Source organism: Hemiscyllium ocellatum, chromosome 9 (genome assembly GCF_020745735.1).
Source record: "Hemiscyllium ocellatum isolate sHemOce1 chromosome 9, sHemOce1.pat.X.cur, whole genome shotgun sequence".
In the NCBI taxonomy this organism is placed as follows: domain Eukaryota; kingdom Metazoa; phylum Chordata; class Chondrichthyes; order Orectolobiformes; family Hemiscylliidae; genus Hemiscyllium; species Hemiscyllium ocellatum.
This window is the reverse complement of record NC_083409.1, coordinates 57,681,843-57,702,716: the sequence shown is the minus strand read 5'-3', so window position 1 is coordinate 57,702,716 and position 20,874 is coordinate 57,681,843. Positions and strand designations below refer to the sequence as shown.

Genomic DNA, 20,874 nt, shown 5'->3' with positions numbered 1-20,874 from the left:
CAGGGTAAAAGTGGAGTAATAGGGTAGGGAAGGGTTTGGGTGAGGTACTCTTAAGAGGGTCAGTGTGGACAGGCTGTGACAAATGGCCATTTCCACATTACAGGGATTCTATGATTATTTGGTGTGGCATGTCTTAATTCAGTCTTACTGGTGACTACAATTTCTAAATTTTCCTCAAATACCTTTGAAATATAAAGCAAGATTTAAACAAGAACGACAAGCACAACCAGTGAGAAATTTTAACCTTCATGGTCTCCCTGCCCCGTCTGTCCCCTTCCCCAAAAACACAGCCTGTTATTTATCCATCCATCCTGAAACAACCAGGATCACAGCAACTTTGCTTGAACTACTCTAAGCAGACAGTGGAGCTCATCCGTTTAATAAAATGGAGATTTTCACTGTTTCCACTTTAGAATACAATGACACCATTGCATTCTGACTGTATTTTTAAACAGGCTTGAACAGGAAGCTGCTTGACCAGCTCCTCACATGAGTTTTTAATTCTGGCATAATCAAGGTCCCATTGTTTGCTTCAGTTGTTAGTGTGGAAATTGAAATTTGTCACAATGGAACACTAGAACCACAAGAGTGCTGACCAGAGGTGGCTGCCCTTAGTGATGCCCATGATGATGTGAGAGTTTACATTGAGGGAAAAGGTTAGAGGAGATTATATTGCTGTAATTAAGTAGAAGGCTCAAGAAGAGATTCTGAAGGGAGATTACAGAGAGTTGGGCAGATATTTAAAAAGGAGGTCCTCGAGAGCAATAATATCTGGGTTACTCCTGATGCTACGAGCTAAAGAGGGCAGGAAGAGGAGGATAGAGCAGGTGAATGCATGGCTGAGGAGCTGGTGCATGGGAGAAGGATTTTAGATCATTGGAATCTCTTTGGGTGACGAACTGACCTGTACAAGAAGGATGGATTGCACCTATCAATGCAAGGGGCCTAACAGGGAAGGCAGATGAACTCAGGGCATGGTTAGGAACATGGGACTGGGATATCATAGCAATTACAGAAACATGGCTCAAGGATGGGCAGAACTGGCAGCTGCATGTTCCAGGATCCAAATGCTACAGGAAGGATAGAAAGGGAGGCAAGAGAGGAGGGGGAGTGGCATTTTTGATAACCGATAGCATTACAGCTGTGCTGAGGGAGGATATTCCCAGAAATACATCCAGGGATGTTATTTGGGTGGAACTCAAATAAGAAAGGGATGATCACCTTATTGGGATTGCATTTATAGACCCCCCAATAGTCAGAGGGAAATTGAGAAACAAACTTGTAAGGAGATCTCAGTTATCTGTAAGAATAATAAAGTGGTTATGGTAGGGGATTTTAACTTTCCAAACATAGACTGGGACTGCCATAGTGTGAATGATTTAGATGGAGAGGAATTCATTAAGTGTGTACAAGACAATTTTCTGATTCAGTATGTGGATTTACCTACAAGGAGAAGGTGCAAAACTTGATCTACTCTTGGGAAATAAGGCAGGACAAGTGACCAAGGTTTCAGTGGGGGAGCACAGATAACAACCTTAATTCTATTAGATTTAAAATAGTGATGGAAAAGGATAGACCAGATCTAAAAGTTGAAGTTCTAAATTGGAGAAAGGCCAACGTTGACAGTATTAGGTAAGAACTTTCAAAAGCTGATAGGGGCAGATGTTTGCAGGCAAAGGGACGGCTGGAAAATGGGAAGCCTTCAGAAGTGAGATAACAAGAATCCAGAGAAAGTATATTCCTGTTAGGGTGAAAGGGAAGGCTGGTGTATAGGGAATGCTGGATGACTAAAGAAATTGAGGGTTTGGTTAAGAAAAAGAAGGAAGCATAGGTAAGGATAAATCTAGTGAATCCTTAGAGTATAAAGAAAGTAGGAGTATACTAGAGAGGGAGATCAGGAGGGCAAAAAAGGGACATGAGATAGCTTTGGCAAATAGAATCAAGGAGAATCCAAAGGGTTTTTATAAATATATTAAAGGACAAAAAGGGTAACGGGGGAAGAGGATAGGGCCCCTCAAAGATCAGTAAGGCGGCCTTTGTGTGGATCCGCAGAAAATGGCAGAGATACTAAATGAGTATTTCCACAGTAAGTACTGTTGCAAAAAGAACATGGAAGATATAGATTGTAGGAAAATAGATGGTGACATCTTGCAAAATTCCACATTATAGAGGAAAATGTGCTGGATGTCTTGAAACAGGTAAAGGTGGATAAATCCCTAGGACCTGATCAGGTGTACCCGAGAACTCGGTGGGAAGCTAGAGAAGTGATTGCTGGGCCTTTTGTCAAGATATTTATATCATCAATAGTCACAGGTGAGGTGCCAGAAGACTGGAGGTTTGCTAATGTGGTGCCACTCTAAAAAAGGTTGTCAAGGACAAGCCAGGGAACTATAGACCGGTGAGCCTGATGTCAGTGGTGGGCAAGTTGTTGGAGGGAATCCTGAGGGACAGGATGTACATGTATTTGGAAAGGCAAGGACTGATTCAGGATAGTCAACATGGCTGTGTGTGTGGGAAATCATACCTCACAAACTTGATTGAGCTTTTTGAGGAAGTAACAAAGAGGGTTGATGAGGGCAGAGTGGTAGATGTGATCTATATGGACTTCAGTAAGGCATTTGACAAGGTTCCCCAGGGGAGACTGATTAGCAGGATTAGATCTCAAGGAATACAGGGAAACTAGTCATTTGGATACAGAACTGGCTCAAAGGTAGAAGACCAAGGGTGGTGGTGGAGAGTTGTTTTTCAGATTGGAGGCCTGTGACCAGTGGAGTGCCACAAGGATCAATGCTGGGTCCTCTACTTTTTGTCATTTACATAAATGATTTGGATGTGAGCATAAGGAGGTACAGTTAGTAAGTTTGCAGATGACATTAAAATTGGAGGTTTAGTGGACAGCAAAGAGGTTACAACAGGATCTTGACCAGATTGGCCAATGGGCTGAGAAGTGGCAGATGGAGTTTCATTCTGATAAATGTGAGGTGCTGCATTTTGGGAAAGCAAATCTTAGCAGGACTTATACACCTTCATGGTAAGCTCCTAGGGAGTGTTGCTGAACAAAGAGACCTTGGAGTGCAGGTTCATAGCTCCTTGAAAGTGGAGTCGCAGGTAGATAGGATAGTGAAGGCAATGTTTGGTATGCTTTCCTTTCTTGGTCAGAGTATTGAGTACAGGAGTTGGGAGGTCATGTTGCGGCTGTACAGGATATTGGTTAGGCCACTGTTGGAATATTGCATGCAATTCTGCTCTCCTTCCTATCAGAAAGAGGTTGTGAAACTTGAAAGGGTTCAGAAAAGATTTGCAAGGATGTTGCCAGGGTTGGAGGATTTGAGCTACAGGGAGAGGCTTAACAGGCTGAGGCTGTTTTCCCTGGAGTGTCGGAATCTGAGGGGTGACCTTATAGAGGTTTACAAAATGATGAGGGGCATAGATAGGGTAAATAGGCAAAGTCTTTTCCCTGGGGTCAGGGAGTCTAGCATAGGTTTAGGGTGAGAGGGGGAAGATATAAAAGAGACCTAAGGGACAACTTTTTCACAGAGCAGTACATGTATGGAATGAGCTGCCAGAGGATGGGGTGGAGGCTGGTACAATTGCAACATTTACGAGGCATTTGGATGGGTATATGAATAGGAAGGGTTTGGAGGGATATGGGCCGGGTGCTGGCAGGTGGGTCTAGATTGGGTTGGGATATCTGTTCGACATGGACTGGTTGGATCGAACGGTCTGTTTCCATGCTGTACATCTCTATGACTCTAAATCATAACTCGTATAGAAATTTTTAAAAAAAGCACTCAGATAAGTGGCTTATTGTCCAAGTGTTGCTAAGTACCTGACTGAATACATGGCAACATAGCTCAAATAGATATGGAATGAAATTAAGCTCAGTTTAGCACATAATTAACTTAATTCTTTCTACCGTTAAACCTGTAATATAACGGACTATTAAAAAGTGTACAGTTATTAGTATTCACATTGTTTGACTCTTGTGCAGTAAAAAATGTTTTTGACCCAACTGGAGCCCCTTTTCCACATTGGGTGCCCCCTCAAAGTGTACCCCAATTGGGGTTGCTTCCTGCTAAACTAGTCTCGCTTTCAAGAACTCCAGTATCTTCTCCCACTACCCTCTGCTAACACTTGCCTCTCCTCCGAGATCCTCTCTATCTACAAGGTACTAGACTCCACGGCTCAGAGTTGGGGGATTGATTGCAGTCCCAATACTGCCCATAACAGCCAATGACACTGGTGGAACCAAAGAACTTCCCACGAATCAGAGACATTCCATCCAACTAAGGAACACCCATTTCAGCCAATTAATGGCCTGTGAGAATTAAATACATATGGAGTTTTTGTGATCAGCATCCTGCTCCACAATGGTTGTGAAAGGGAAATCATTTTGACAATTTATTAGCAGGGTGGATAAAGCAGAATAAAGAAAATATCATGCTTTATTATATGCCTTCTGAAATGCTGCATATCAGAATATGACTGAACAACATAAAAGCTGAATATTGGGCCTGGCATGTTAATTAAACTTTTTTTTTTCATCCATGCAAGCAGGAAACAGGCAGCAGTGTTCTGGTTTCCTCCTATAGTCCAACAATGTGCAGGTTAGGTGAATTGGTTGTGCTAAATTGCCAATAGTGTTCAGGGACGTGCAAGTGAAGTGCAATAGTCATGGGAAATGCAGGATAATAGGGTAAGGCAAAGAGTCTGGGTGGGATACTCTTCACAGAGGGTCAGTGTGGACTTGTCAGGCCAAGTGGCCTATTTCCACACTGTAGGAATTCTATTCTATGCTAAAGGGCTCATTTCCAGTTAAGAAAGCTGTAATCTATTGTGCAATCTATATCACTGACTTAAAATTAAAAACAGAATATTATTATGGGCTAAGGCCAGACCACTGAAAACATTCTGAAGCAGGCAGCTCAGACCATAAAACTTTGCAATTTGTTTCGGTAAGCATATGGTGAAAAATTATCCAAATTAAAAGTTAGCTAGGTTGACTGCTAGATTTTAAAACAGAAAAATGTATTCACAAAATTACATAATGAACCACAAAGAACAGAATAAAGAACCCCTACAGATCTCAACATTTCCAACTAGACTTAATTATGCTATTCCAAATATACACAACAGTCCCAATAAGCAAATTCCCTTTAAAACCCAGTTTGAATGAAACACATGTTTACAGGTAGGAAAAGAGAGACAGACACAGACAGATTGCACACAGCTCCCTGTTGAACTCATCGGTTCAAGACTGAACTAAAAACTGCTCAGCTCAACTAGAGAGCTGCCCACTCCCCTTTCATTATACAGGTCACTACTAAAGCATGACCACTTTGGCCTGATGTCTCATCTGTTTACATATAAACAAAATGCCTCAAGATCATTTTCAACTCTCCAACAAGCCAGACTGATCAGAACCTGGCCCGATTTATTCCCCTCTGAAAAAAAAATCAAGGACAGAATATCTTTGAGCCAAGGAACAGCTTTTAGAAAAGAAGGGACGAGCTTTGTGACAGTATCGTAGCCCATTTGACAAATGAGTGAGCCAAGCAGAAAAGCACGTGGTGAGCAGGATAAACAGATTCAGAGGTAGATAGATTAGGCAAGTGTGCAACAAGGTGGGAAGTGGAGTATGATGTGAGAAAATGTGAGGTTATTCACTTTGGTAGGAAGAATAGAAAAACAAAATATTATTTAAATGGATATGAATTATAGACATTACAGTGCATAGTGACCTTGAATCACAAAATATAAGTAAAAAGTAGGCAACTGCAATTTGGCGACTTAGACTGGAATCTTGTTTTCCTAAAAGGAACCACAGTATGAAGAAAAAAAAAGGCCTAATAAAAACCATATGAATTAACTGACTCATCCAGGTTGACCAATCTTCACATTTACAAGTGGAGAACAAATGAAAGCTTTTCAGCATTTAGTGAGACTTTCACTAAACATCATCAACATGTATCGAAAGCAACAGAAGATATAATGCATGTCTCAGTAAAGGCAAATAAAAAGTCTTTAAAAATTGCAATAAAACCACACTGATGCACTTCAAGACTTATTCAAGACACACATTTGCACATTCTGAATCAGGATTTTATTTTTATTCACTCAGAATAATGAAGGAGCGAGTGGGATATAGCGACCTCTAGCTGGGCCAGCAGTTATTGCCCAGAGGGCAATGAAGAGTCAACCACATTTCTGTGGGTCTGGAGTCACCTTAGGTCAGAAGAGATAAGGATGGAAGTTTCCTTCCCTAACAGACATGACTGAACCAGATGGAGTTTTCCAACAATCAACAATGGTTTCATAATCATCATGAGACCCTCATTCCAGATTGTCAATGAATTCAAGTTCCACCATCTGCCATGGTGGGATTTGAACCCAAGTCCCAGCACATTAACTGGGTCTCTGGATTAACAGTTGAGTCATAATACCACTAGACCATTACCTCCCCACTGCAGGACATTCAGACAGGCTACTCTTTAGACTGAAGTCAACTTAATGCTGCAAGATGCATCAGAGCACATGGAGTGTGTAAAAAGGAATGTGAAAAGGAATATGGAACAAGCGCAAATGTAAGTGGAGAAGTTCCTACCAAAGCATTTGCAGAGGGAGTTGACATCAATGAGTGTCCAGAGCCAGAAGCTTATGTGATTCCACCCATATGCATGTGCACACTGCTACTTCCTCCTCTGATCATTTTCCCCCAACTCCATTCACTTGGCCCTCCCTACCCACATTTAATACTTGGTCACCAATCAGCTTGCTAACTGCCTGGTCGTTCCAATCCAAACTCATTACCTCTGACACAACCTTCCTGCCAAACTTCCAGGGAATGTAAAGAGTGAGGCAGCAGGATGGGAGGTGTACAAGGAACAGTATGCACAATGTGATTCCAGAATTTAGATGCATATAAATCATTTTTGAAAAAAAATACTAAATTTTATTGTTTGTATTCTTTGATGTGGATTCCTCATTACCATATCACTGGTAGTGATGTCACAGGCACTGCAACTGCTTGGGCAGTGAGAGCATCCCTGCAGTTGTGGTTCAATAAAGGCAGCTGTGTGTCAAATATTTGCTCACGAGGTTCCTCTATCTAATTGCACTGTTTCATGCCACAATTACATACATCTGAATACATGGAAGTTCCACCAGATACTGATGTTTATCTATCAAACTATATCAGAACACCAGGTGATTCTGAACAATTAGTTTTTAAACTTATTTTTGGGAATAGTTTTACAAATTATAACAGTTGCAAAAAAATTAAACTCATCTAAATAGCATCTTGGTTCCAGTAATGTCCTTGACATGATTCTTCCCTGTGGAGAAGAATGATGGGAGAATGCCCAATCTTAAACATACATAGATACCATCTTGACCAACCTGATTTTGTGCACACGCTATTGAAATCAGTTGAAGAATGAAGCAGCATAATCTTATTCAAGTTTAGGAGCAGTTATAAATAAAATCTCCTGGAGTTGACCATGAAGTTGATTTTGCAAATGCCACATTGTTACAGGCCATTGTGTTTGCTAATGAAATCTGCAAATTAATTTCCCATTTAAATCTAAACTAAACAAGATTTAGTTGCTTGCAATAAAACACATTCTGCAAATGAGACAGGCAGTTAAAAAAATGGCTTTTCCATTCTCCATACAAATCTATTAACATCAATTCAATAAGTGAGAGAAACAAACTTGATCATCATCCACTTGCAATGAGCAAGGACAACATTAAGGATCATTTCCAACAAATCCAAAAGAAAAGTCCCATTTACTGGTGTAATCCCTGGGCAAAAATAAAGAATAACAAGGGTAACTATCCTTTGTGCAAATATGCTTTTAGTCTCTTCAACTTTTATATAAAAGGCATCATACCTTATTAGTGCTATGACTCATGAGACTTCACTTGATATGTAAATTACACAAAGCTGACTTTTCTTTAAAAAAAAATGTAGATGACATCTCTGTAGTGACTGTAACAAAAGGTGGACCTCAGAATGTGTTTCCTGGTTGAACCATGTTAACAGTCCAATCAAGGAGACCTGGCTGACAGATAAATACAGGAGTGTCAGAAGTTCTGTTCACACAGAGATGGCTCTGAGGGAGCTGGATCAGTATCAAGGACTTTCCACATGTAAAGAAGGGTGACTTGGTGATGGGATACTGGCCTGTGAAGTTATTTCAATCCCCATTCCTCTCCTAAAAAGATCCTCCTCACCTCACACAGGTTAAATTAAAATGTACTTAACTTCTCTCTAGGAACTGTCTTCAGTGGATGAATAAATACAACTCTATCTTCAGTTCAATGGCGTTGCAGCAACTCAACCATTTTGTATAGATTATATCTGCTGTTCAGACCATTCTATCAGCAATCATTCACTCAGGATTCAGAAGAGCAATAATATTCGGATGAATGGTTCCCTTAGCACAATTAATCATAATAGAGTGCACCCAGTACAGGTTGTCCTCCTGTAACACCGTAGTTGCAATCCAGCGAAACCTTGCTTAATAGAAAGTCGCTTAATAGAAATAATGGGGCTTATGGGGAAGGTGGGATTAGGGGCAGACCAGCAAAAATCATTCATTCATGATGGCTAAAAAAAAAAACACCCAAAGGTCTAACATTATGTATAGCACAGCCTTAATGAAGGTTGAAAATCATATTTATTAAACAAAAGTAATGTTTTTTACATGTCATGTGTGAAATAAGTACCCTCTGTACAGTACCTCTCACAGAAAACTAATCTGACAGCAGCTGACATTGGCGCACACACAGAACACCATGAAGATCGGCGCTAACATCGCACATGAATGGCATAGCATGGACACTGGTACATGCACAGAACGGTAAGAACATTGGCGCATGCACAGTATGGCACGGAGATTTCAGCATGGTCATCAGAGTGTGCACAAAACAAAGTGTGCAAACTGATCCCCGCTGGGATCATGTTATGGTCAATTGAGATAAGCGCTCTCCAAAATACCATTCCCTAATTCTTCAGTGACAATATAGTCATGTCGTGCTGCTGAAATGTGCGATATCCCAGAACTACATGTACTCTAATTTGACAGTTGCTAATCTAAGTAGCTAAGGATGGACCTGAAGGGACAGAAAGACTAACAGACAGCGATTTCAAGCTCCCCATCAGCATTACCCATTATTGGGAAGCAAAGCACGTATTTCTTCACTCCGACATGCTAATTGTCCTCGCCTGTGCAGCGAGGCCAATTGAACCCTGTGACAGTTCCTGGAGGGAAATAAAAACTACATTGCCTCTAAAGCTTCAGACTAGAGGCAGATCAGTCCTCCATGAAAAGTCAGGAAATAATTTTACGGTGCCATACAATGATGTAGCTCCCACCTGATGGTCCTTCAGTGTTCTGCTTTATGCTGAAAAAGATTTATCTATCTTGGGCTAGACAGTGAACAGAACATGCTCCAGTGTCTATCATAAAACTATTCTCATCAACAATCAACATCATGGTCTGTATTCCATTTGTACATGATCTGCCATCCCTTCAACATCTTGGAATATTTGAAATCTTCAACCAGAACCATCTGGAGCTTCTAAAATTCATTTATCTCGTATTTGCCAAAATAACAGTTATGGGCCATGCGAAAAGGTGTACAATACTGCCCTTTGCCTCTCTATTGTGGCTGTCACTTCAGCCATTAGACTTCACAAGAAATCCTCCCCTCCACCACTCTGCATCTTTCTGATCATCCCGAAAGCTTTCTCTTTCATTCAGGAGGTTTTTGTTTTAATTTGATGCATTTGTAAACAGTCTTAGAACAATGTTCCACTCCATTTTACCAGAGCGGCGAGGAGAGAAGGAGAGGTGAAGCGGGGGCTGCTGGGAAGGGTGAGTTTTCCCACATTAAAAAAGGGACTTACCTTGGGAGTTGGGCCTCCATTTGCCAAGAGGTGCGAGGGAAGAGCGAAGGACTTCTGGGAAGTCATAAATTTGTGTGGTTGCGTTACCCGAAATATTACTTGGGTAGTGTCCCCCACCCATCCTCCTCCTCGAGCCAAAAAAAGGTTTTGTGCACCAGATTGGTAAGGTAACGAGTTTTTTTTTTATTCCTTATTTTTTTCAAACAGTCTCCTTGGCAATTTAGAATAGTGGGAATGGAGGTTAGGGCAGTTGAATGCTCCTCCTGCAGAATGTGGGAGGTAAGGGTCACCACTAGTGTCCCTGCTGACAACATCTGTGGGAAGTGCATCCAACTCTAGCTCCTCGAAAACCGCGTTAGGGAACCAGAGCTGGAGCTGGATGAACTTCATCATTCGGGAGGCAGAGGGGGTTATTGAGAGGAGTTACAGGCAGATAGTCACTCCTCAGGTACAAGAAAAAGGAAGATGGGTCAGTCAGTGAGTGAGTGGGAGGAAAGGGAACTGGCAGCAGTGCAGGGATCCCCTGTGACCATTCCCCTCAACAGTAAGTATACCGTTGGGGGGGGGGGGGGGTAAAACTTACCAGGGGAAAGCAGTGGGGTACAGGGCTCTGGCACAGAGTCTGTCCCTGCTGTTCAGAAGGGAAGGGAGGGGGAAAGAGGAGCAGAGCAGTAGTCATTTGGGACTCCATAGTTAGGGGGACAGATAGGTGGTCCTGTGTTGACGAGAGAGACTCATGGTTGGTGTGTTGCCTCCCAGGCTCCCAGGTGCCAGGGTTCATGATGTCTCTGATCATGTTTTTGGGATCTTTAAGGGGGAGGAGGCACCAACGACATAGGTAGGAAAAGAGATAGGGACTTAAGGCAGAAATTCAGGGAGGTAGGACGGAAGCTTAGAGCTAGGACGAACAGAGTTGCCATCTCTGGTTTGTTGCCCGTGCCAGTGAAGCAAGGAATAGAGGAGTTGAACACGTGGCTACAGAGATGGTGCAGGAGGGAGGGTTTGAGATTCTTGGATAATTGTGGCTCTTTCTGGGGTAGGTGGGACCTCTACAAGCAGGATGGTCTTCATTTAAACCAGAGGGGTACCAATACCTTGGGGGTGGGGGGGGGGGGGTGGATTTTCACGAAGGCTATTGGGGTGGGTTTAAACTCATCCAGCAGGGGGATGGGAACCAAAAAATTGTAGTACAGAAAAGGTTGAGAGTAGAGAAGTCTGAAATCAAGTTTCAGGGACACAGGTGGGGGGCGTGTGGCATTGTTGGTCAAGGACAGTATTACAGTTGCAGAAAGGATATTTGGGGACTTGTCAACTGAGGTAGTATGGACTGAAGTTAGAAACAGGAAAGGAGAGGTCACCTTTTTGGGGGTTTTCTAAAGGCCTCTGAATAATTTGAGATGTAGAGGAAAGGATAGCGAAGACGATTCTCGATAGGCTTGAGAGAGACAGGGTAGTTGTCATAGGGGACATTAACTTTCCAAATGTTGACTGGGAACACTATAGTATGAGTACTATAGATGGGTAAGTTTTTGTCCAGTGTGTGCAGGAAGGCTTCCTGACAGTATGTATACAGGCCAACAAGGGGCAAAGCCACATTAGATTTGGTAGTGGGTAATGAGCCCAGCCAGGTATTAGACTTGGAAGTAGGTGGGCACTTTGGTGATAGCGATCACAATTCTGTTATGTTTACTTTAGTGATAGAAAACGATAGGTGTATACCACTGGGCAAGAGTTACAGCTGGGGGAAAGGCAATTACGATGTGATTAGGCAAGATTTAGGAAGCATAGGATGGAGAAGGGAACTGCAGGGGATGGTCACATTAGAAGTGAGGAGCTTTTCCTTGAATAAGCTCCAGAGTGTCCGAGATAAGTATGTACCTGTCAGGCAGGGAGGAAGCTGTAGAGAGCTGGAGCCATGGCTTACGAAGGAAGTGGAATCTCTGGTCAAGAAGAAGAAGGTGGTTTATGTTAGGATGATATGTGAAGTCTCAGTTAGTGTGCTTGAGGGTTACGAAGTAGCCGGGAAAGACCTAAAAAGAGAGCTCAGAAGAGCCAGGACGAGACATGAGAAATTGTTGGCGGATAAGATCAGGTTAAAGCTTAAGGCTTTCTATAGGTATTTAAGGAATAAAAGAATGACAAGAGTAAGGTTAGGACCAATCAAGGATAGTAGTGGGAAGTTGTGTGGAGTCAGAGGAGATAGGGGAAGCACTAAATGAATATTTTTCAACAGTATTCATCTAGAAAACGACAATGCTGTCGAGGAGAATACGGAGATACAGGCTACTAGACTGGGTGTGATTGAGGTTCACAAGGAGGAGGTATTAGAAATCCTGCAGAGTGTGAAAATAGATAAGTCCCCTGGGCCAGATGGGATTTATCCTCGGATCTTCTGGGAAGCCAGGGAGGAGATTGCCGAGCCTTTGGCATTGATCTTTAAATCATCATTGTCTACAGGAATAATGCCAGAAGACTGGTGGATAGCAAATGTGGTTCCCCTGTTCAAGAAGGGGAGTAGAGACAATCCAGGTAATTATAGACCAGTGAGCCTTACTTCAGTTGTTGGTAAAGTGTTGGAAAAGGTTATGTGAGAGAGAGGATTTATAATCATCTCGAAAAGAATAATTTGATTAGGGATAGTCAGCACGGTTGTGTGAAGGGTAGGTCGCGCCTCACAAACCTTATCGAGTTCTTTGAGAAGGTGACCAAACAGGTAGATGGGAGTAAACCGGTTGATGTGGTGTATATGGATTTCAGCAAGGTGTTCGATAAGGTTCCCCACAGTAGGCTATTGTACAAAATGTGGAGGAATGGGATTGTGGGGGATATAGCAGTTTGGATCAGTAATTGGCTTGCTGAAAGACGACAGAGGGTGGTGGTTTATGGGAAAATGTTCATCCTGAAGTCCAGTTACCAGTGATGTGCCGCAAGGGTCAGTGTCGGGTCCACTGCTGTTCGTCATTTTTATAAATGACCTGGATGAGGGCATAGAAGGGCGGGTTAGTAAATTTGCAGACGACACTATGGTCGGTGGAGTTGTGGATAGCGATGAAGGATGTTGTAGGTTACAGAGACATAGATAAGCTGCAGAGCTGGGCTGAGAGGTGGCAAATGAAGTTTAATGCGGACAAACGTGAGGTGATTCACTTTGGTCGGAGTAACCGGAATGCAAAGGCTAATGGTAAGATTCTTGGTGGTGTAGATGAGCAGAGAGATCTTGGTGTCCAGGTACACGGATCCTTGAAAGTTGCCACCCAGGTTGACAGGGTTGTTAAGAAGGCATACAGTGTTTTAGCTTTTACTAATAGAGGGATTGAGTTCTGGAACCATGAGGTTATGCGGCCGCACTTGGAGAATTGTGTACAGTTCTGGTCATCGCATTATAAGGAGGATGTGGAAGCTTTGGAAAGGGTGCAGAAGAGATTTACTAGGATATTGCCTGGTATGGAGGGAAGGCCTTACGAGGAAAGGCTGAGGGACTTGAGGCTGTTTTCGTTGGAGAGAAGAAGGTTGAGAGGTGACTTAAAAGAGACATATAAAATAATCAGAGGGTTAGATAGGGTGAACAGGGAGAACCTTTTTCCAAGTATGATGACAGCGAGGGGGCATAGCTTTAAATTGAGGGGTGATAGATATAGGACAGATGTCAGAGGTAGTTTCTTTACTCATAGTAAGGGTATGGATTGTTTTGCCTGCAATGGTAGTAGATTTGCCAATTTTGAGTCATCATTGGATAAGCATATGGACGTACATGGAATAGTGTAGGTTAGATGGGCTTCAGATTGGTACGAAAGGTCGGCGCAACATCGAGGGCCGAAGGGCCTGTACTGCGCTATAATGTTCTATATGTTCAATGTAAAAGGGTGTTGTATTGATCCAAAATGCTATAGCTTTCTCAAAATTATTACAATGGCTCCTTCTTCTCAATGACTTGATTGAGTGTTTTGAGGAGGCAAAGATTATGAATAATGATATAAAATTGATTGATATTGTCAACATGGAGTTCAGTAAAGCTTTTGGTAAGGTCTATAATGGCACACTGGTACAAAAAGGTAAAAAGCAGATGGTTATTAGGGGTGAGCTGGCAAGACAGACACAGAACTGGCTTAGTCACAGGAGATGGAGGATACCAGTGGTAGGATGCTTTTCAGAATGGAGGGTTCTAATTAGTGGTCTTCCACAGGGAAGAGTGCAGGGAACTTTGCTGTTCGTGGTCTACATAAATGATGTGGAGGAAAACGTAGCTGGTCTAATTACTAAGTTTGCGGATGATACAAAGATTGGTAAAGTTGTGGATAGTGAGGAGGATTGTCAGAGGATACAGCAGAATATAGACCAGTTAGAGACATGGGCAGAAAAATAGCAGATAGAGTTTAATCCAGACAAATGTGAAGTTATATATTTATTTTGGAAGGTCAAGCACAGGTGGAAATTATACAGTGAATGCCAGAACCCTTAGGAACATTGATATTCAGGGATCTGGGTGTGTAGATCCGCAGATTACTAAAGATAAGGTAGTAAATAAAAAGGCTTACAGTATGCTTGGTTTCTTTGGAAGGGGGCATTGAGTACAAGGATAAACCAGTTATGCTGCAGCTTTGTAGAACCTTAGTTAGGCCACACTTGGAAAATTGTGTACAGTTCTGGGCATCATACTACCAGAAGGATGTGGATGCTTTGAAGAAGGCACAGCAGAGATTTACTAGGATGTTGCCTGTCTGGGGGATTTTAGCTTTCAAGAAAGGTTGGCTAGAATGGGTTTGCTTTCACTGAAATGCAAGCGGTTGAGGGGGCGACCTAACAGAAGGTTAATAAAGATTATGAATGGCATAGATAGAGCGGAAAGTAGGAGTTTTTTTTCTCAGGGTAGAGGGGTTAATTACTTGGGGGGGGGGGGGGGGGGGGGGGGGTCATGGGGGTTTAAAAAGACACATGCAGGGCAAGATTTTCACACAAAAGGGCCTGGAGCATACTGCCAGAAGTGGTGGTGGAAGCAGCATTCAAGAAGCATCTAGACAAATACATGAATAGGAAGGGAATAGAGGGATACAGATCCTGTACGTGAAGATAGTCTTAGTATGGAAGAGCAAAATGTGACAGCGCAGACTTGGAGGGGCCAAATAGCCTGTTCCCTATGCTGCATAGTTTTTTGTTCTTTCTCCATTCAACTCAAAAAAAGGCAGCAAATTTAACAGAACTAACCTGCTAAATTGGCACCAAGAGCACTTAAGTCAGCAAATGGATCCAGTGTCTGTGGCTTCCGCTGATGAGTTGGAGTACAATGTAATGAGCTGGTAGGACTGGTATTTGCTGATCTGCTGGCACCCCCAACTCCACCTGTTGGGAAAATGATATAGAAACATGAACCCATTTATAGATCCGCTTGTTGAAAATGTGACATACCACCTACTCCAATCCATAATGACTCTCACCATGCAGCAGATAAATTGCTTTCAGAGACAGCAAGACATCGACTTGCCCCAGGTTTATATCAGATTCAGATTCAATGAGAGAAAAACCAAGAAGGTAAATTTGAACAGCAACTTTCATCAGACAGTATTTTATGATTTTAGTTTTTGAAGAAAGGTTCTCGCTCCTGATATTCCACAAGAGTCTGCGCGGGAATTTCACACCACCTGTCACCACACATTCATCAACCAGCATAACATCCTCAATTCAGTTGCTGCTCTGCAATGAGGATGCAAGTCTTTTCATGTGCTTAAATGAATGCAGTGGAGTACTTAAGTATCCACCCAATATTAAAATGGTATTCGCCCAGATCGGAGTTATGATCCTTATTTTGCACAATCTATCTTGAAATCGACTTTGTAAAAATTACCCGCTGATACATGTTTCCATTTCTCAGGTCAACAGTTAGACAGAGTGACTGTCAATATCACAGGTTTTCAATAACGGCCATCATGGTGTCATTAGTAGCTGCTTGAAGGCAACCCGTATTTAGACGCCTCAAAACTAATTGACATGAAACTCTTGCAACTAGAGCAGAAGAGACTTGCAGGTTATCATACAGTTATACCCTCATGCTAGAAGGATCCATTGAAAAATCCAAAAAACTTATAAAATAAGAGCAGGAACAGACTCATAGGGGCCATCAGTCCCACTCCACTTTAATAAGCATGGCTAACCTCTGGCTTCGACCCCAGCTTCCTAGCAGAACCCCGACAAATCCTGGATTTCCCGAGAGCACAAAAATATGAATCTTGCAGACCTTGCTGTGTTCAATAATGAGGATTCATAATCCTCTGCAATATAGAACTCCCTCCCCTTCCACTCTTAATTCTCCCAACAGAACTGCATGCTACAAATTCTAAATAAGAATCTGGTGAGTGATTATAAAGCTGTTATGTCAAACCCAAGCTGGTGAACCAGAATCTCCTCCAGAAACCAGATCTGCAGTCTTCACTCAGATGTGCTCTATGTACGGAACACACCAGCACAGTTGATTCATAGCTGTCCTCAGATGGAACTCAACTGCACTCAATTGCGGAGCATCCATGATTATGTAAAACATTAGTGGTTCAATGAGTCATTACACCATCACCCTCTCAGGGTAACCCTGGATAGCCAATGAACGCCACCACCATTAGCTCTATTCAAATCCCAATAATAAATAGTTAATACATCCCACCTCTTCTGCTCTTTAAGCCTCAGTGGTATCTTGCATTTACACTTTTGATATTTTAGGAATAAAAAAAAACTTCTAGGGTCGATTTGCAATGACCGTGTCCAAGAAAGAAATGAACACTATAAAGGATCAGCTTTGAACAATTTTGAGAGAAAGTCTGATAAAAAAAAAGAAAAATGAAAACGTTTCCGTGCCAACTGTCACACTAAATCTTGAATCCCATTTTGAAGTTTGATAATAAAAAGTGGATAAGGAATTGATAATGATGTCAAAAACAATTTGCTCTTCAGTGCTTTTCAAATATTACCTGTTTGTTCTATATGAGCTAACTGCTGAGAACAAAGTCAATTAGACCAGTAAACACAAACAAGATTATTTCTATTTTTACCCGAAGGAGCGGATTTGTTTGCCCAAGTTGTTGAACCTCCAGGTAGATTTGAGGATCCCAAGCCCCATCCTCCCATTAGATCTGGTTGAACAGACACAGTTGGAGTACATGGCGGACCAGGGGAAACTCTACCTAAGTAAAGCAAAAGTTAACATTTTACAGTGCATCATAATGTTTTTGCTGGAGGTTCAAACAAAGACTAAAGTATTAATGCAACATAATCTCATTAGGAGTCACTTAATCTTCTCTAAGAAAATTTAGAACTGTATATACTACTAGGATCAGGCCGGAAAGAGTACATATTTTTCAAATGTTTCAATTTACTCAGCTTACTGCAAAAGGTGAGGGCAAGTGCAAGACATACTTCATCCTCTCGATTAGTTTTTTCACTGAAAGCTGTGAAGCAAGGAAATGATGCTTCCAAATGTGTCTGTGTCTTGTCAGAAGTTAAATATTTGTTGTCTTAAAAAGGAGATGAAAGCTTAAAAACTGAGTGGTACAAAAGGGGAATTGAAATGAAAGGAACAGGATATAACACAGCAAGTACTAGAAAATGCAGAGTGTGTTGGTCACTATCTGAAACAAAAACAAAATGAACAGTTGTAATGGGGTCTATGTCTGGATAGAAAGTTTCCCCAAAAGAAATTCAAATTGCTACTTTCTGTGCAAGTAATATCACTGTTCACCTCTATCAACAAAACCCTAGCCAAAGGAACAATAGCCAACCTGCTGGACATACAGAACAGACAACAAGACGGGGAACCTATCAACAAAGACTGCATACTCAAACTACTGGACCTGTGCCTCACAACACACTTCACATTCAACAACCAAATATATGAACAAATCAATGGCACACCCATGGGCTCACCCATCTCTGGAATCATAGCAGAAGCGGTAATGAAAAGGGGAGAACAGACAGACAGACAGACAGACAGTCTTACCACAAATTCAACCCAAACTCGGTCAGATACGTGGATGACATCTTTGTAATCATTAAAAACACAGAAATAAAGAACACACACCGGATTATCAACGCCACACTCATGGGAATCCGATTCACTAGGAGAGGAAGAAAAAGACAACCAACTCCTATTCCTAGATGTAATGGTACAGAGAACACCGAACGGAGAATTCGCCACAAAAGGTATACAGGAAAGCCACACACACAGACCAAGTCCTAAACGATGAAAGCAACCACCCCAACACACACAAAAGAAGATGCATCAAGACACTGTTCAAAAGTGCCACAACACACTGCAGTACACCAGAACCACAAAAAGGGGAAGAAGAACACCTATACAATGTATTTGCCAAAAACGGATACCCGCGCAATTTCATCAACAGGTGCCTAAGGGAAAGACAACAGAATGACGACATGCCACAATCCAAAGAACTAGCCACACTACCATACATCAAAAACATTTCTGAACTGACAGCCAGACTACTGCGACCACTAGGACTCATAACAGCACACAAACCAATAGCCACTCTCAGACAACAACTCACTAGGATGAAGCACCCGATACCCAGCATGAGCAAAACCAATGTAGTGTACAAAAATCCCATGCAAGGACTGCACAAAACACTACATAGGACAAACAGGAAGACAGCTAACGGTCCACATCCATGAACACCAACTAACCACGAAACAACATGACTAGCTATCCTTAGCAGCCACACACTCAGATGACAAGCAACATGAGTTCGACTGGGACAACACTACTATTATAGGACAAGCCAAACAGAGAACAGCCAGGGAATTCCTAAAGGCATGGCACTCATCCACAGATTCAATCAATAAGCATATCGATCTGGACCCAATATACCGACCACTGCAACGGATAGCTGGAACTGACAACCGGAAGCGGCAGGTACAAATCACTATAAATGACAGAGGAAACATCACAGAAGCGCTTCACAGGAGGCTCCCAAGCACAGAGGATGTCACCTAGGCAGGGGACGAAACATCTACAACACAAATTCCCAGCTCAGTGAACAGAACCACAACAACGAGCACCCTCGCTACAAATCTTCTCCCAAACTTTGATCACTATTGCCAAATTGAATTCTGTTTTTAAAATCCCATTGGCTTGTTAGATACAGGATAAATCTAATATAAAAAAGTAAAATGCTCTGAAGTATCTGTACTTGACCAAGATCAGATCACAATTTTCCAAACTAGGTTGTGTGCTGTGTATTCACACTGACTGGCCCAAATTGATTTGACATGGATCAAAGAACAAGCATCCAACTAGATGAAGTTGGAACTTATAAGTTGGAACTAAAAAGTTTACGTAAATCAATTATTCTACCAGAAGCCTCACACTCTACTTATGCATAAAAATTCATGCTTAAATGGGAATATAAACTACATCAAAATACCTAAATGGAGCACTCTCAATGTCAGCCCTAGAGGAATATCTAGGTAACTACACTAATATCATTACTACTTATTCGAAGTTCTGTTTTTATTAGTCAAGCTTAAAGAATCATAGAATTTCTACAGTGTGGGAAAAGGCCATTCAGCCCATCCTGACTGCACCCACCCTCCAAACAGCATCCTACCCATCACCATAACCCCACATTTACCATGGCTAATCCACCTGACCTATCCATCCCTGGACATAATGGCTAGTTTAGTGTGACCGATCCACCTAACCTGCACACCTTGGACATGAGAGGAAACTGGAGCACCCTGCAAAAACCCATGCTGACATGGGGAGAATGTGCAAATTCCACACTGAGTTATGTAAGGCTAGAATTGAACCCAGGTCCCTGGCATTGTGTGGCAGCAGTGCTAACCACTGAGCCATTGGGCTGCCCAATGAACTCTGGTGAGTTGGATAAAATTGTAGGACACAATCTAGAAAAAACTAGAAACATTTCAATTTCTACCATTCCATTCTGAAGTGTGTTTTGGAATCCAAAGGTTCCCTAATGGCTCAGTTTAGTAACTGTGTCTGTCAGATGAGAATGAATCCCAGGTTGAAACTACATTTCACACCTGGTTAGTTGGTAATCATGAAGTATCATAAATCTTACTCAATATCCTTCAAGGGAAAAAGGCAACACCTTGGCTTTTGATTGGCCGAGCAATTTCTGCTGAATGAAGGACTACAGAGTCAAGATGGAATTAGCTCCAGCTGCTCAGCTGAAGATTCTGCCAACAGTTAATGCAAGACACCTACTGCAAAATACTGGAGCAAAGGGAACACAGGGAGAACACTACCTCACCAAGAGTCAGTACCTCAAAAGAAAGGGGAAGGTGGCTAAAGGGAAGTGAAATAATATTTAATAGACCAAAAGAATCAATTCAGTTTAAACGTATATGCGATTATAAGATATCATTTTAAAACGTCTATTAAATTTTAAATCAAGAATCAGTATTGGAACTGAAGACAAACTGATTGTTTCTAATAGGGCAGAAACAGCACCATTGCCAGCTAGCAACATCTGTGTACTGTTGGAATAGAAACTGAATAGAATCACAATTGACTTAAAGCATAAAAAAAGTGTTTAAAAAAAAGACTCAAGTAATATGCCAAATTTTTACCCATACTGAAAGGATCACCAGCAGTGCTTTGTGGAGTTGGAGATGGTGTCCTGGCTGTTTGACTGAAAGGGTCAGCTTGTCCAACTGGAGAACCTGCACCACTCCGATTGAGGAAAACCCCAAGTAAATCCTGATTCTGTTGCTTGGCTTGAGAGTCAAATGGATCAAATGCTGTTCCTAAAGATTTAAAAGACACAAAATGGTTCATTGGAAAACAATTAGTCTTTTTTTCCCCCAAGGATCCAATTGCTTTCTTAAAAATACTGCATGATTTCATTATTTAGCATTTTAACACCTAGACATTTATATGACAATATTTTCTGACCGCACTTTCAATACAAATTCACTTATGTTTAAGTGCCAAATTAAAA

At 41.8% G+C, this 20,874-nt stretch overlaps 1 protein-coding gene across 2 annotated transcripts in view; it reads right to left on the bottom strand.

Annotated features, from left to right (window-relative positions):
• The window catches only part of dnajc6 (DnaJ (Hsp40) homolog, subfamily C, member 6), a 139,947-nt gene that overhangs the window by 24,303 nt on the left and 94,770 nt on the right, over positions 1-20,874 (bottom strand). The window contains exons 14-16 of one of the 2 annotated variants that reach the window (XM_060829766.1): positions 20,504-20,680; positions 16,948-17,079; positions 15,116-15,250 (exon numbers count right to left, since the gene is read on the bottom strand). In XM_060829766.1, coding sequence (XP_060685749.1) covers positions 15,116-15,250; positions 16,948-17,079; positions 20,504-20,680 — 444 coding nt within the window. The remainder of the gene's footprint in view (positions 1-15,115; positions 15,251-16,947; positions 17,080-20,503; positions 20,681-20,874) is intronic. The other variant, XM_060829765.1, reaches the window with a different exon arrangement.